At 48.1% G+C, this 17626-nt stretch overlaps 1 protein-coding gene and 1 long non-coding RNA gene across 7 annotated transcripts in view; one reads left to right on the forward strand and one right to left on the reverse strand.

Annotated features, from left to right (window-relative positions):
• The window catches only part of PRKCE (protein kinase C epsilon), a 517695-nt gene that overhangs the window by 470225 nt on the left and 29844 nt on the right, over window positions 1-17626 (reverse strand). The window contains exons 1-2 of one of the 6 annotated variants that reach the window (XM_004752995.2): window positions 8506-8979; window positions 7759-8303 (exon numbers count right to left, since the gene is read on the reverse strand). The exons of 3 other annotated variants lie outside the window; for them this stretch is intronic. In XM_004752995.2, the coding sequence (XP_004753052.1) occupies window positions 7759-8106 (348 nt within the window). In that variant the 5' untranslated portion in view covers window positions 8107-8303; window positions 8506-8979. Of the gene's footprint in view, window positions 1-7758; window positions 8981-17626 lie in introns of those variants that run through there. 2 more of the 6 variants (XM_004752994.2, XM_004752996.2) reach the window with 2 other exon arrangements.
• LOC101677861 lies at window positions 9021-9855 on the forward strand. The gene is made up of 2 exons (XR_199450.3): window positions 9021-9419; window positions 9727-9855. It is a non-coding gene; the product is annotated as an uncharacterized LOC101677861 (long non-coding RNA).

The raw sequence follows: 17626 nt of genomic DNA on the forward strand, positions 1-17626 counted from the left end.
TTGGAGACCCCAGACGTGACAGAGGTGCTTCAGCTTACTGCAAACGGCCACAAGGATATAATATGCATTCTCCCATAAGAACATTTTCAAGGCATCCTACAGATTTTTATGAAACATCCTTTTCTTCTGCTTTGTCCTCACTTCTTTCAACTGTATAGAAAAACTGTTTAGGGAATTCCTTCAACTGCTTAGCCTACTGTTCTTCCCAGCTAGATTTCATACTCCTTGGAGGCAGGAATGATACCCCATACAACTCTGGTCTTTCCATAATATGTGCTAGGGGAATACACACTTGTTTACTTCAATTCATTTGCTCATTCAACAAGGGACCAGGAACTCTCTGGGATCCCAAGAGCAGAACAGTGAACAAAAACCTATGTATTGGGGTGCATGGGTGGCTCAGTCATTAAGCATCTGCCTTCAGCTCAGGTCATTATCTCAGCATCCTGGGATCAAGCCCTGCATTGGGCTCCCTGCTTCTCCACTCCCACTCCCCCTGCTTGTGTCCCTGCTCTCTCTGTGCCTCTCTGTGTCACATAAATAAACAAAATCTTAGAAAGAAAGAAAGAAAGAAAGAAAGAAAGAAAGAAAGAAAGAAAGAAAGAAACCTGTGCATTTATAGAAACTCTGTTCCGGTGCTAGAGACAGATAATAAAGATAAATAAGAGAAATATAGAAGACAGACATAAGAGCTAAAGAGTAAAACTAAAGCAGGAAAGTATATCAAGGAGAAGGGTGAAATTTTATTTTATTTTATTTTTAAAGATTTTATTTATTTGACAAAGAGAGAGGGAGATAGCACAAGCTGGGGGAGCAGCAGAGGAAGAGGGAGAAGCAGGCTCCCCACTGAGCCCCACTGGGGCTCAATCCCAGAACCCTGGGATCATGACCTGAGTTGAAAGTAGACACTTAACCAATGGAGCCTCCCAGGCACCCCAAGTGTAAAAATTTAAATAAGCTTGCCTTCCTAAGAACATAAAGACTTGAACAATGAAGCGTATCTAGAAAAGGAACATTCTGGAAAGATAGATAGCCAGTGCAAAGACTGAGGTAGGGGGCGCCTGGGTGGCTCAGTGGGTTAAGCCGCTGCCTTCAGCTCAGGTCATGATCTCAGGGTCCTGGGATCGAGCCCGGCATCGGGCTCTCTGCTCAGTGGGGAGCCTGCTTCCCTCTCTCTCTCTCTGCCTGCCTCTCCATCTACTTGTGATTTCTCTCTGTCAAATAAATAAATAAAATCTTTAAAAAAAAAAAAAAGACTGAGGTAGGAACCTGATGAATATGTTGAAGGGTGGAAGGTGGGTCACTATGGCTGGGAAAGGAGTGAAGGGAAAGAATAACAGGTGACGTACGGCCAGAAAGGTCATAACAGGAGCCTGACCATGGGCCTTATCTAGAGTATAAAGACGTGAGTTTCTATCAAGAGATGTGTGAGCTGAGTGGCATATGCTGATGAAGGTCATAACAGGAGCCTGACCATGGGCCTTATCTAGAGTATAAAGACGTGAGTTTCTATCAAGAGATGTGTGAGCTGAGTGGCATATGCTGATGAAGTTGGGGCAACAGGGAGCCACTGAGGAGGTTGCTGAAATAATCCAGGTATGAAATGATAAGGTCTTAGACCAGACTGATGTCAGCAGAAATACGCTAAGATGATCAGATCTGGAATCTATTTTGAAGACAACAGATGCTGTTGCTGGACTGGATACGGGGGTGTGAGAATGACAGGCATCAAGAATAGCTTCTCGTGGTTTCTGGCCTCGGCAACCATTAGGATGCAGTTGCCATTTCTTGAGATGGGGAAGACTATGGAAGGCTTAGATTGGGGAGGAGGGACATAAGAGATACAGTTTTTGACATAACAGAATTTGAGATGCACTTGCACAATCAAATGTGGGCTGAAATTGGGAATTTGGAGGCAACAGCATTTGAGAATGCATTTAGGTCCATGAAACTAGATGAAACTGGTACAGTAAAACCAAAACAGCAGTTCCCAAATATCCCTATTTTCAATTGGTCATATGCTTCAATAAATAATTAATCTTTGGCTACAGTGGCCACACAATTCCTAGACTTCTCAAAACAACCTCATTTTAAGAGATTCTAATATTTTCAAAAAGGCAATTGTTAAGTGTAACTAAATAAACTTTATTTTTAGGCTATGTGAGACTTTTCATATAAATACATTCACAAACCAAAGAGAAAAATATCACTGGACCATATGTTCTGATTTAAGATTCTCAAACTATGAATACACACATGTAACTCTTAAAATATTAATCAATTTGTTAGACTGTACAATAGCCTGGCCCTTTGCTAAGAACTTTACATAGACTCCCTTATTTCTTGCAACAGCCAAAAGAGGTTATCAAACTAGTGTAAGAACTGTTATATTCCCATTTTACAGATGAAGAAACAGGCATAAAGAGCCTAGGTCACCTGGCTCGAGAGTAGGTAGATGCATCTTGTAGTGAGAGCCCACAGATCTTACAGAGAGGGGCCCAGCGAAGAGGTAGGGAACCGAGGGTCTCAAATAATCACTAAATCTGCTGGTCAAAGACACAGAGAAGGGGAAACAGAACAGAGAGACAAGGTCTGACTGCCCAGAAGACCCAAGACCCTTTAACTGCAGAGCACCAGTGGCAAGTGACTTTCTAATATAGCAATGGGGCAAGAACTAAGCCTCAGAATAGTTGTTAAATAACCAATCACGTACCAAGGGGAGTCATATTTAATTAGATGGTAAGTATTACAGAGTATGGAGAATGGAGTATGGAAAAAACCTGGAACCTCAGCTATTGGTGGACAAATTCAAGGGATAGGTGCACACAAAGGGAGCTAGGGCCATTCCCAGTCCTTCTTTCCACATCTCTTTCTAGCTCCTTCCCACCTCACTCCATTTAGATGATAGTAAAAGTTCCTCAGGGATCTTCTAAAGTTTCCCTACAGAAGTCCTGAAGTGCCTTCAGGCAGGGTCTGTCAAGACAGACTCTAGCCACCCTCAGTGTGAGACTCAGCAGGGGCCTGTTTTACCACAGCAGCGCTCCTCAGGCTCTCCACAGAGCATCAGCATCAGAACCAGCAGGGGTTTGGCCTTGGCCTTAAAGGTGTAACAATCTTCCCAAGGGATACTGGGGCCAACAAAAAATAACGGTCCCTGAGACTTACCTCTGCAAAAACAGTGTAGGCCTATCTCACAGGGTCAGCTGGGTGGGATAATTTTGAGAAACCTGTCAATGAGGTATTTGGGAAAGAGGAAATGGTAACACTAGTGTGCCCCATTCCTTGCAAACGAGACTACCCTACAGAAAAGAAAAAATTTAAGGATGACCAAAAACTTGGCTCCTTTAGATCCTGTATAATAATCAAGTCAATAAAGAACCCTCTCTAAAGCCAGTCCCACGGCAGGTTTAGAGGACGTAATAGTAACTGTAGGAGCAAAACAGTCACTGAGCTCTCACTGAAGTCAGGCATTGGTCCGTGCGCTTTCCATGTAGTAACTCCTTTTATCCTCGCAACAGCCCCATTTGTTAGAAGTAGATATGGTTACCATCACCCACTTCTTACAGGGAAAGAAACGGGAAACAGGAACACAGGTTAAACAGCTCTCCAAAGGTCACAAGTGTGGTTGGTGACAGAGGCAGGATTTAAATCCAAGGAGCCTGGCTTCACAGCTCTGCCCTTATATGTGGGACCTCTCAGAAAATTACATTTTTGTCATTACTGCTGCATTATGAGTGCAGCATGGAAGTGACCCAAACCAAGGATGTCTTCGGAGGCATGAGTCGTGGAACCGGGAAGAGTGGGACTCAGCACACACACTAATGAGATGACCACACAGCAAACTCCAGGCTGTGTGCAAGGGTAGCCAGCTGTCACGTGCCAGCTCCTTGTACCCTCTCTGCCATCTACCATGCTCCCACCATCTGTCCTAAAGGCAAAGCAGCTCCATTCAGCATTCATGGGGCCTCTGCTTCTAATAAACCCCAATACCTCTCCTTTACACAACTAGGCTATAAATCTTGGAGGAAGGAATTACAAAGGTCTACCATAAAATCTCAGGATATTTCTGTGTAAGAAGTCTTCATCCCTTAATTACCTGGAGCCCTCCCCTGCCCACAGTTTCTATCCTACTCCAGTGTTTCTTGAAGCAAGATCAAATTCTCTTGAGGAGTGCTTGTTACGCATAAGGATTCCTAGTGCTTGTCCTAAACTTCAGAATGAAAAGCTCTGAATGTGGTGGGCAGATTTATATTTTTAACGCCCCCCCCCCAGGGATTCTTCCACACACTCAAGTCAGAGCAGCATTAATATCTCATTCCTGGAAAAATGAGCGGCAACAAGAGTGTTTAATGGGATTCTGCTTTCAGTGTAAGTGAGATCTTCCCGTCTCTCTGTAATGAGCTTTCTCTAAAACAACCCCCTTTGTCATCACAACTGATACGTCTCTCATTATCTGGAGAATAATTATCTCAGCCTGGCTTTTAAACATTCTAGAACCCACCTCGGTTTTCCAACACTTCTCCTATTCCAGTGTTTCCAAAGTATGGCCCCCATATCGCTAATGGTGTTAAGAGGCACCTGAGATGAACACCCTCCCTTTTTATTTTAGAGGCCACATGTTTATTTTAATGCAAACGAAGAAAAACCATAACCACAATATCCCAACTGGTGACTTCATGTATACCGGGCCTTGAGTGGGAAATCAGAGAACCAATGTTTAAAAATTTTAAGCACAGGTGGTGCTCAGATGAAATTCTTAAATTTGGGAAATTTTATCCTGCCTGTTCCTTGCTGACAGGAACCCTCACTTTTGGCCATCCTTCTGTTTCCCCACTCCTAGCCACAGGTCTTCTCTGCCTTTATGTCCAGTGTCTGCGCCCGTGGAAGGCTGTTACCCTCACCTCATGCCCATTCCAACTTTCCCACCACACTTCCTTTGTTTGAACTCATGTAATGTACTGGTCCCACTCATTTAGAACCTAACTGCTACTTAACTATCAACATGTATCTACTTAGTTTTACTTCCCTAGTGAAATGGAAGCCCCCTGGGGGTCACCCACAGTCTCTTTTACCTCGGGGTTACCTGGAGTGCTGAACTTCCCTGGTTGGGCCTGAGCACAAACAGGAACTGGATGAGAACACACGAATTCATTGTGCAGTTGAATGAAACTGTCTGCCTCAATGAGAGAAGTGGCCGTATCAGGCCGTCCCCATCTCCTTACTTCAGGCCAAGTTTCCTAGCCACACCCAAGAGAGAGTCTATCTCTTTATCACTGCCAGGTAAAGAGCACGGAGTCCCAGAGCCTAGGAAATGCTGCCCAGAGGTGTGATTCTGTGGGTGTCCGCTCATTGACAGGAATGGGAAGGGGGACTTTAGTCAGCCCCGGTGAAGCTATCTCTTTCCAAGGGCCAGCCCCCTCTGCTGATGCACCCCTACCAACCTCCCCTTCTGGAGGAACCAGACCGGCCACAGCATCCACCAGTGAAACCAATGCTAGCACAGCAAACAGAACCAGCTCCACTACTTGATTCATTTCGTGACTTTGGCCTTTTTGTAGCTCAGGTTTTGGGAGGTTTTTTGGTTTGGGTTTTTTTGTTTTTTTTTTTTTAATCTGTCCAATACCTGTTGCACCTAATTCACACTTGCTATCAGACAAAGGAGATATGATTTTGAAAGCACTTTAAATTATTTAAATTATTATTTCACTGTAGTGAAAACATTAGGGACATAGCACAGGAATCTGCATGGAGAGTAGACTGGGAGGCCCCAGGGGCTCTGCTCTCCACCAGGCAAGCTGTGGGTGACTGGAATTGTGGGCCCTACTTCCAGTCACCCTGAGCATACCGCATGACCTTGGGTACCCACTCCACTTCTCTGCCACTAAAACCTTCTCTGCACTTGGTCTAGGGCCAAGTCCAACATGAATTTGGGCGCTTTAGAGAATACTGACCAGGCAAGGCTGGTACCCACAGCATGTTTCACTGCAAGTGCTCCAACGTGGGGCAGGTGCCCCGATTCACCCAGGGCTGGGTCAGGCCCCAGCAAAGCAACACGGGACAAACACAGACACCTCTCCCTCCACCAGAGGTGTGTTCTGTGGCTACAGCAGCCTTCCCGTTCATCCCACCTACTCTCTGCCTCACTCCATCTCCCTCATTTGCATACACAGTGAAGGCCCCGTGGCCTCACGACTATACTCATGTTTTTTTTTTTTTTTTTCCCATCCTCTTCCTGTTCAAAAACAACTTCAAAACCACAGGTTCTTGGTGTTAAGTTCTAGCCCTGAAATTAGTTATTCCTTTAGCTCCCCCTCAGACATACACTACTTTCCTGAGTCAAAGAGCCCATATGTGGAAAGGAAATGGGGAGTGAGTGGGAACTCTGGAGGTGGGAGGCAGGCAGAAGGAAGGGGCCTTGGTGAATGGAATGGAATAGAATGGTGCTGTGTTCTCCATAAAGGTTTGCTGGCTTCCCAAAGTGTAAGCCGCAAATCTTGGTATGATTTGTTGGAGCTTCCCTGTCAGTCCTGTAACCATGGTTTTGGGCAGACTATATCACAGCACAAGCACAGAGAGAAGAGGCTTTTTCCTACTTTTCTCTAAGACTCCATTTCCTATTTAAAAAATATGTAAGGTGACATGACAAGGTGGTTCATAGGCAGCTTCTGGCCCTAGGAGGATCATGAGGTGGTCTCTTTTCAGCCATTAGTAGAGGATTCCTCTGTTTCCCCATGAGATACCTCTTTTTGTGTCGACCAAAGAACCCTGAAAACATATGCACCCAAAGCCACACCTGCTCTTGGTGGAAACATGTAGCAAATCAGAAAACACCAAAATCCATCCCCTAATTTAACACCTTCCTTCCAAAAAGAGCTAAAAGAAAATTGGTTCTCCATCCTTCTTTGGGTGCCAAGGTTGAATGCATTTGGTTTATAGTACCCCGACAAGGAAGGCCTGTTTCCAAGTCCCTAATATTTTGACAGTGTTCTCAATGAACTCAATGTCGGACTTAGCAGTAGTATTTCATTGAACAGTACCTTGAAAATCAACACAGGAAAATCATTGTAACTTTAAGTAGGATTCGAAGCACTGACTTCCAATTTGTAGCAACCAGAACCATTTTTTTAAGATACAACACTCCTTCCAGATGCATGGGCGATGCATGGGACAAAACAAGCTTGGCTTATGCTGCCGGGACCCTGGAGGAGACATCCTGGAGGAGAACACATTTTTCTCCCTGTGTGTCAGAAGATGAGCTAACCACCATGTAACAGAATAGAAACAAGCTAGCTTCCTCCCAGAGGGAAAAATAAAGCAGCTCCTCACTAGGTTAGGCAGGACAAAGCCAGGACGTGGAAGAAGCCTTCAGTCTAGGGCTGCACGTGCCTCTCTAAGGATGGAGGAACCCACCCCCACACAATCACACACAGCCAGCCCACCACGCGCCTGCGGAAGGCGCCGGCTTCTCAGTCAACCTTCAGCACCAGTGGCTGGGGGCTCTCGCAGCTTGCCAGCTCCCTGTCACACCCGTTGTCTGGAGGGGGCAGAGGCCTTACCCTCTTTCCAAGTCCCATCTTGCTCCACTGCCTACTTCTCAACTATGAAATGGAGAATGCTTCCCCAAGGCAACTGAGACACACACACACCACACAGAGTCCCCAGATGGCAATAAGTCTCGGCGCCCCATGACTAATGCCAAGGCCGTGCTTCCCTGGGACCCCACGGCTGGGCTGCCAGACCAGGTGTCGCCCCACTCACCCAGTCCTCGAAGTGCCGGCTCCCGTTCTGCAGCAGCTCCTCAAACTGGATGGTGCAGTTGGCCACGAAGTCGTCGTAGCCGATGGGGGCATCGTGGAAGACGGCCAGCTCGATCTTGCGCCCGTTGCACACATCAGTGACGAACTCATCGTGCCAGGCCGGGCTGTTGGTCTTCTGCTTGGTGGCTGTTTGGCCGATGCGAGAGTCGTCCACGTTGAGGGCGATGTAGGGGTCGAGAAGGAAAGTCTGCGGCCGGGGTCCCACCGCATGGCGCAGCGACCAGGCTGTGGGCTTCAAGCTCACGGCCTCGCAGATTTTGATCTTAAGAAGGCCATTGAACACTACCATGGTCGGGGCGGGGAGTGGGGGCCGGGGTCACTCCGTCCGCCCCGAGGGCAGGAATGAAGAACCGACGCCCTGGCACTCTGAGCCACGGGGACTCCTGGGTCCCCTCTCACCCCACCCCACACTGTCCCTACACCTTGTAGTGTTGCGCCCTGGCGCGGGCGATTCTCAGCGAGTGCATGTATTTCCTCGTCGGGTTCCTAACGGAAAACAGGGAGGGGGGGAGAGCTGGGGGACGTCCGTGTTTGGAGCAAGTCTCTCCCCCCCTTCCACCAGCAGCACCTCCAGAAGAGGAGACGAGCTGTCGGCTTCGCTGCAAGCCGCGGGGGCTGTGTCGCCACCTCGCTGGCTCTCCCGGTCCGAGCTTCGGGGAGGCGGGCGCCGCACCCGGCGCTTACCTACCTTTCCGAAACATAATCCCCGGGAAATTTCGACTCCGGGAGGGGGAGGGGGATGTGGGGACGGGGCGCGGACGAGAACCGGGGGCGCAGATTTCAACCCGGATCCTCTTCGCACACACAGCGCCTGCCTCCGACCGCGCGGGGCGGGGGATGGATCGAGGGATGTTCAGTCTATCCGGAGGGATGCATGTCGAGAGGAAATGGTCCTCCTCGGAGCCAAATTTTTTAAAAAATCCACAAGCCACACAGCCAGCCCAGCCGCCTCCTCTTGGGCGAAGCCGCGCGGTTGCGGCGGTCGGCGATCGGGAGGCGCCAGGAGCCCGGAATCTCACATCCGCGCGGGCTCGGGAGTCGGGGTGGCCGCCGCTCGGGCTCGGGGCGCAGGCCGGCACCGGGCGGTGCGCAGCGCGGCGGCGGCGGGGCCGGGACTGCGACTCGGCGCGGCCCCACCTCCCGGGCGCCGGCGCCCGCCCGCCGCGCTCCCCGCGTCCCCGCTCTCGGCTGCCGCTCGTTCGCCACCCGCCCGCCCGCCCGCCAGCTCGCCCGCTCTCCCCCTCGGTCTTTCGCCCTCGGTCGGTTTGCTAGCGAGTCTCCCTCCCTCTAATGCAGGAAATGCGCAAAAGACGTCAGTGTGTGTGTGTGTGTGTGTGTGTGTGTGTGTGGTGTGTGTGCGCGCGTGTGTATGTGTGTATGTGTGTGCACGCGCGCGCGCGCTCCTGTGTTTGGGGAAATAGAAAGTTTTGCCTGTTGGGGGAGCAATACGGGAAAAGTGAGCCGAGGAGAGGACGACGCAGAGAGGGCGAGCCTGCCGGATCGCGGCGGCAGGCGGGGGAGCCGAGCGGGGACCTGCGCGGAACCCCCGGGAGTAGCAGCTTTGCGGGCAGTAATGCGTTTGCTGCGGACACTTCGACTCCGGTCTGCACGGGGAGACCCGCGGAACGCGCAGCTCCCCGGGACTCCGCGGCCAAAACCGTCTCGTAGAACAGGGGGGTGGGGGAGTGGCGGGGGCCGCCCTGCGGGAGGAGACTCGGGACCCTCCCCCAGCCACAACCCCACTCGGACTTAGGCCGGCGAGAGCAGCCGGGGGAGTATTGGCCCGTCTGTCCGTCATTCCGTCTGGAGACGCTCTGCTCCGCCGCGGTGGGGGAGGGGAGAAAGGGAGGGGCGTGCGAGCCTCGGTGTGTGAGTTTTTAAACACTCGTTCTCTCCTCCCTTACTTTAGGGCCATTCTCTCCCTTTGGGATACGTCCTGGACTTCTCGGGCCGCGAGAACTTGTTGACAAGTGAAAGCTTAGTAGAACCTCGGCTCTATTTGTCTTTGTTTATTTTTTACAAAGTGACTTCATATTTACTCTGGACCTCGTCTGTGCCTTTTTGGGGGACATGGTTCTGATCAGCGCGCTGACAGCGGCCGTCCGAGCTGCGGAAAACCGGGGCGCGCCTTCTGGGGGGCGAGGGACTGCGTCCGCGCTAATTTCCTCCATAACCTTTAAACTCTCGCTGGAAGCCGCGGCGGCTGATCACGTGAGGCGAGCCCTGGGCTGCTGGGGAAGAATTTCCTCCGCGGGGAGCCGGGGACGGGGTAGGCTGCGCGGCGAGGGACGGCACCGCGCCAAGGGACGCGAACCTGGGAGGGCGGGGCGGAGAGCGCAGAGGCCCTGGGCGCGGCCCTGGCTGCTGCGGCTGTAGAACTGGACTGGGAAGAGGTCATGTCCCGCAACCTGCGAGCGAGCAGGACGCAGTATAAAAAAGCAAACGTCGGCACTCCCCCGCGTGCCGGGCCAAGTCGAGGACTTTGTAGGAATCGTGATAAACTAAGTATTTATCTGGCAAGTTTGGTTAGTGTAGACCAAAATTTAAAACCCCCTCTTGATTACATTTTCTCAATGGAAAAGGTTATCACAGCCTGTGGCTTAAAGGCTTAAAACGGATTAAAGGCGAGGAGGAGGCAGTCCCCTGAAACAACTGGATACCAAGCGCAGCACACAGGTCGCAAAAAGGATAAAAACATCCCGGGGTGATCCTCACCTAAGGCCTGCTGGTCCTGCTCTCCCTGATCCTATCGTTTCTCCCAGCCCACCCTTCGAATGGGACAGCTGGGTAGAGAGTGCTAAAATGCAGTCTTGGGAACAACTGAGCTCTTCCGCGTGCAGAAAGTCAGGATAAGAAAGTAATGCCCTACATGGTCACTCCCGCAAGCTGGAGGTGTGTTTTGGAATCAGTCAGTTGGACAAAGCGCTGGTGCTGGAGGGGCATCTTACTGCTGTTCAGTTTTTATGTCTTTGATCATCAGAATTTTTTCCACCATTCTATTCTTATTAAACTTGCTTCCCCCTTCAGGGGGCATGTGATGAAAGGCAATGGCAAATAGGGCTAGGTCTTGTGAAAATTCATTTGGGAAGTAGAGCCACTAATAGAGCTGAAATACTTGACAGGCAAAATTTAAGGGGTACCAATGAGCACAGTAATCAAAATGAGTAATACTTTAATGCAATATTTTTTAAAAAATCAAAATTAATGTAAAATGAACATATTCAAAATTTAAATAATTTTAAATGTTTTATTAAAACACCACTTATGTTACTGACTTGATTGGCACCTCTGAAATTCTGCACCTGAGATGAGTGCTCCATTTGCCTCACCCTAGCCCCAGCCCTGTTGAGGAGTCTAGAAAGGCAAGGACTTCATGAATTTAGGCTGTACTCTTTCCCTGGGTAAGATGACCATGCAAACAGAGAAGTACACAAGACTGAAAAACATTGACCAAAATCCCTCCTCTTCAATGTGTTATATAGGAAATACGTTTAGAATTAAGGGCATGCTGAACTTGAACTTTTTGCATGATACCATATTCCATCTCTCCCCAGACAAGACTTCCCAGATATATATAAATAAATAGGGTCTACTGCCATCTCAGTGGTTAGGTATTCTTAAAACCAATAACCTACAAACTTCCAATACCACTTCCTTGTGACCCAGCTATGGTTACAGGAGAACAGCCTCTGCCTCTTAGCAGGCTGTCTGTTATACCATGTGAACAAACAGGCTGCAATTCTCAGATGTGACCAGTGTAACCTCACCTTCTTTTTTTGTGGGTCTTAACAATTTTGTAAGTTTTTACTTAAATTCCAATTAGCATACAGTGTAATCTTAGTTTCAGGTGTACAATATAGTGATTCAACACTTCCATTCAGCACCCCGTGCTCATCACAACAAGTGCCTGCCTTTTAATTCCAAGTCTAAAAAGGGGTGAGGGAGGTGGGGGGGATGAAGAGTTCTCGCCAAACTGCCTGTGTTGTACTGAATGAATATCTAAATGAAAAGGGAGAATGCTGGTACTTTACATTGCAAACATTCCTAATTTCCTGCTCCTATTACATCCTTATTTCTGAATAAATCTCTCACCTTCTTACTCTCCGGCTTGGCTGAACAAAAATCTGTATTCTCCAGGATCACCAAGGAGATGCCAGATGTGAGCTTGTTTCCAGATTCACACGAAAAGAAAAACAAGCCCTTACCGGTGGGAAAGTTTAAAAAGTAAAATTCCAATCAATAATCTTTGCCTACTAGATCCTCTTCTTGGCCTCTATATGCAGTTCTGAAAGACAGCAGAGAGACTGGCATTGACATTGAGTAAGATGTCCCTTGGATTCCAACTACTGCCTAGTTATTTTGTGAGCTTTGAGTGAGGGAAAGGAAGAATGAATTGTTCAAAACTGAACAGATGACCAAGAGGGTGCTTTAAAAATTAAGCTCTTGGGGAAAAGGACTGATTGAGCAAGAGCTCCCAAGGCCACATGATCAAGTACTACAACAGATGTAGGGGTGCTCCAGCCTCTCTGAGAGTGACAGCACAAAGGCAGCCTCACCCCCTGCCTGGGTTTGCCTGGGAAGGCATCACCCATCAGTTTAGACCTTCCAGTAGGCAAAGAGCAGAGGGAAGGACACTGGAGGCAATGGGAACAGGGTATGCAGAGCACAAGTAGGTAAGAGCACAGCTGTGTGGGATGAGTCAGCCATCAGATGGACCTGGCATGTTGGCAGGCAGGAAGAGGAGGTGAGGTGAGGTTAGGTAGGTTGAGTGGGATCATTAAGACTCTGGGGAGCCTGTAAATGAGTTTGAATTTTTTCCTCATGAGACACTGATCATTCTAAGGTCGGGAACAGCATACCTAGAGTTAATACCTTAAAAAGGCAATTTTGCAGGGATGGATAGGTTAATCTTCTGCAGTCCCCCCCCCCCCAGAAAATTCACCCCCAAAACAGGATGTTGGAGCAATAGAAGATCCATGCCTAAAGATGATTTCCTCTAGTCAAAAAGAAACAGCCTGTGGATATTGTTGTGATGGATTAAAGGAAGCAGAGATGGGGTGCCAGAACCTTAGACTAGCATATCAATATTCATGTCCTTGTTGCTGTGCTAGTGGATGCCATTTATAGAATGTTAATGGCTTCTGCAAAGGTCAGCCTGGTCAGGGACTGTCATCCATTCCACACATGCCCTGTGGAACAAAATTCAACCACCTGGGCTATGTGATGGAATATGCAGCAACAAAATGACACTGAAAACCTTCCAGAGTTCTGTTGGCCCTGCTTGGCCTACCCCCGACCTGTGTCCCAGCCCCGCTTATAACCCCACCCTAGTTCCTCCCTCTGGTTGCTGGCCTATGTCTGGCCTGCCCTGTCTTATGTTGGCCTTGACTCTGCTCTGAACTCTGTTGCTATGACCCAGAGACCAAGCTTCACTCACACCCTACAAAGAGATATAAGAATCAGAGGTAACCCCACAGAGCTTAAAGGCAGATGCAGGCAGATGGCCTACTGCCCATCTTTTCTCAGTTCCTTTGACCCTGCATCCCAATCACTCAAGCACTGTATGGTAAGGAACATCACATACCACGTCTTTGGCTGTTATGTTAAGCTGCATCTTGGGACTTCTTTTTTTTTTCCTTAAATTTATTTATTTATTTATTTATTTGAGAGAGAGCACGCGTGCACGCAAGCATGAGCACAAGCAAGGAGAAGGGCAGAGGGGGGGGGGACAAGCAGACTCCCTGCTAAGCGGGGAGCCTAGTGCAGGGCTCAGTCCAAGGACCCTGAGATCATGACCTGAACAAAAGTCAGACACTTAACTGACTGAACCACCCAGGTGCCCTGCATCTTGGGACTTTTAAATATACAAATTAATCCATGGGTCTTGCTAAGCACCTGCTATGTTCACAATCCTGGGCAGGTGCTCTAGGGAGGACAAATAGATATATGGATGTTTCCTACTCCAGTGGGGGAGACAGGAAGTCATTTATTTAGCAGTTGGTATTAAGTGCCACGTCATTGGGAGCACTGGGGAAGCAAAGTTGATGACACACATTGACCCCTTATTAGTCGGACTGGGCCAGGTCATGCTGCTGCAATAAACAGTCTCCGAATCCCACGGTCTTAAAATAACAGGTTTCTCCTCACGCTGCTCTAAATCTGTGGCAGGTTGGCTGGGAGCTCTGCCCCAGCTCAGTATCATTCTTGTTCCTGCATCCAGGCCAACAGAAAAGTCACTATCTGGAACTTAGCTGGTCATGGGCAACAAGCAAAAGAACCTCTAGAGGGTCAGGCAACTAATAGTCCACTGGATGTACTAAATGACGTTCACTTCTGCTCACTACCTGTTAGCTAGAACCAGTCACATGGCTGCTCTCTCCCCACCACCAGGGGCTGGGAAGTTCCCCCATGTGCAGAGGTGAGGAGTATGGACTGTTTGGTGAAGAGCAATGAAGAATGCCATAGACCCTGTCCTCAGGTATCAGGTGCAGAAGGATGACTCAAGGCAGCACACAGTAAATGACAGATAAATGGCACAGTTGGAAAGGGTAATAGAAATGTAGAGGTAAGGACAGTCACAGTCAGAGGGAAACTGTCCGATCCCCCATGGCCCTGGGCCACTGTGTGCAGAAGACTTCAGATGACACTGAGAATCCAGCCGTTTCAGAACTAGCAGCCACCTAAGCCCCTCTCCCCTTCCCTCAGTTATGTTTAATGTCAAAGAACCTGCAGATCCTTCAAGAGACTTCAGAACCAAGTCAGCACTAAGGAGGCATTTGGACACAGCAGAACTAAGACTTGTTTGTTACACGCTGCAAGATTTGGGAGATGAACTGGCCTATATTCTTTCTTATTATTAAATTCCTCTATTAAATGAGGAAACTGAGAGCTAGAGAAGTTCACTGACTTGCTACACAAGAGAATTTTTAACAATACCCAAAGAAAGCACTAGCTAGAGGTCTACAATCAACTCTTAATGCTTCCTAGTTGCAGTTTACTGATTTTCCTGCATTATTACACTAGAACCATTGCAATGCCATTTAATGATAAGAACTCCAATTACCCTTTATATGTTGGAAACAAAATTTCTGTAAATCAAATCAGGTTTGTTTTAATGTACTGTTTCCAAAGTTAACTGGCCTCAGTGCAATTGGATATTCCAGACTTGTAATAATTCTTGGGGGACGATGATATTCACAGAGTTCTTCCTTAGGTTTTGGGGATATGTGTAAACAAGGTCCTTAAAACAAAAAAAAACTTTATTCTTCCTTAACTTCTCTATTTCTGCGTCTTGTCTGGTAACACCAATTAGATGTATCTTTGGTGAATGGTTTTATAACTGTACCAAATGTAACAGCTGTTTCTGTGGGCTCCTGTGGTTAATGATGAATTAGCAGGACTGATCTTACTGTTCAGTGAAACCATTTTTAAAAAATTTTTAATTTTAAATAGCCTCCCTGTCAAACGTGGGGCTCAAACTCATGACTCTGAGATCAAGAGTCACATGCTTGACCAACTGAACCAGCCAGACGTGGCCCCCCTCAAAACATACACATGGTTTTTTGGTTTTGTTTAGTTTTGGGTTTTTTTTTTTTTTTTTTTTAAATCTGAGTGTTCGGATTATGTTATATATTTCTAACCCATTCTGGATATTTGGCCAATCCATTTCTATTTCTAATTTCCTTTCAAGATTAAGGAGCTAGATCTCCAGGGCAGGGAATATTGCCTTTTCATCACCGATAACAATCATTTAGGTATAACAGATGTACAACCAGAACTAGTTAATTCACAGGTTCTCTTGCAACCAAGATGTAATTCAGGGTAGCAAATCCTTCTCTCTTTTAAGGCCCAACCCCTCCCTGTCCCAGTCCTTATGTCCCTGGCTGAACCTCTGGATCTCCCTCCCTGAACTCTCCCACCACTTCCCCTCACTTCTCATAGCCCTGACCTCTGCCCAACTACAGTTTTTTTTTTTTTTTTAAATTTGGGACTTCTCTTAATTCTGCCACTTCCCTGAAAGGTCTTTAAGTTTGGAGAGACAGTATGACTCATCTCCATACTTACTCTCCAGGATCCTGGACACAGTAGGTACAACCCTGTGCTCTATAAATACTTGTCACAAGAATGACACTTCGAAATAAGAAGATGTCACAAATCTTGTTAGCTCCTCTCTTGCTTGCACAGTTGAGCGCCCTGGCGATGGCTGGCTCGCTTAACGGGATGAAGTAATAAAGTGATTTAGTCACTGGGCTAATGGACAGCGCTGTGGTCGGCGCTGCACCCCCAGGCCTAGGGCCACCGCGGCCGGCTCTGTGAGCCAACGGCGCCCTCTGGCGGACGCTAAGGCGCCCAGCCGGCCTTCAAAAACTGGGAGTACTGGGATTACTTGGAGAGCTATGGAGATAGGTCCAGGCGCAGACCACGTGGCATGGGACCACTGGCTTTATCCACATGCCCATCATGAACAGGGGACAAACGCAGTCACCGAGCATCTGCCTTATGAGAAAACGATGCTGAATTTCTTAAAAAAAAAAAAAATTCTAACAACTAAGTTTCTCAAAATGAATTCTATTCCTATCACTGCATCAGAACAATAGGCCCTCTATTTTCCAGTTAAATCCATGCTGGGTCCAGGAAGAACAATGAAAGAGAAGCAGTCCAGGATTTAGAGAAACTAGAACTTGAATGAATGTTATTTCCAGAAATGCCCCAGGGACCCACCCCTGTTTTTTCGAGGTGTTAGACTGCAGGTCTGCCCCTGAAGCTGAGGTGAGAGCTGTGAGAGATGGCTGAGGAACCCTGCTGTCACCCCTAGAATGGATAGTATTGGGAGTGGAAGGGAACTGGGGCCATCCGGAGGCTGCTCCTCTTTCCAGCAGATCACTCGGTTTCCTTTTCTGACAAAACACCAAAGCCATCAGCCCAGGGCTCACTTGACTTTCTACCACCTAACCCCACAACCACGTAGGAAAGAAGAAAGGATGAGTGCCCTTCCTCCATCCCACTAGTTATCATGGAAGTGGGTCCCCTCAGCCCAGGCCCCCACCTGTGTCCTGGACCCATTACCCAGCCCTGCTTCTCAGGAACTCTGGTGCTGGCCACCTCTCATCCTCTTCCTCAACCTCCCCCTGTCTGCCATTCTTTCCCATCAGTCAGACTCACCCATCCTAAAAAACATCTCACACCCTGCCTCACCTCTCTCTGGCCACCTCTCAAACCTCTTCTCCTCCCTAAATTCCTTAAGAGTTAGGTATGCTCCCTATCTCCTTTTCTTACACTCTATCCCATCTAAGCCCAGGTACTGGAGCTCACTGCTCATCGAGGGAACCCATCATTTCTACCTTGCTAAGCCCGTGTGTGGAGTCCCCAGTGTACTTAACCACACCAGCTGATGCTGTTTCCTCTCCCTTCTTGAAATGCTCTCTCCCCTTGGTTTCCATGACATCCAAGCTCTCCAAAATTTTCTTCCTGTTCCTTAACTTCTCCTTTCCAGTTTCTCTCCTTTCCTTGGTCCTTGCCCATCTCTTAAATGCACCATTATTTTATGGTTTACACTGCAGAATGCTAAGACATTTAATGCAAAAGTTGTCTCAATGAAACTGTGACCAGAGGTGCAGTCAATATATTGAAGGGGGGAAAGATCACGGTGGCGTGGAGTGGAAAGAGAAGACCCCAAGAAGGGAGAGAGATGGAAACTGCAAATAATTGCAAATGGGATGGCAGAAGATTATCAGAGGCAGAGAAAAAGACTTTGAAGGGGCATTCTTGGGAGAAGGACTGCCCACTAAATGCACAAAGGGAAGATTTAT

This window comes from Mustela putorius, unplaced genomic scaffold, assembly GCF_011764305.1.
Source record: "Mustela putorius furo isolate JIRA1106 unplaced genomic scaffold, ASM1176430v1.1 tig00000224_pilon_pilon_pilon, whole genome shotgun sequence".
NCBI classification, from domain to species: Eukaryota; Metazoa; Chordata; class Mammalia; order Carnivora; family Mustelidae; genus Mustela; species Mustela putorius.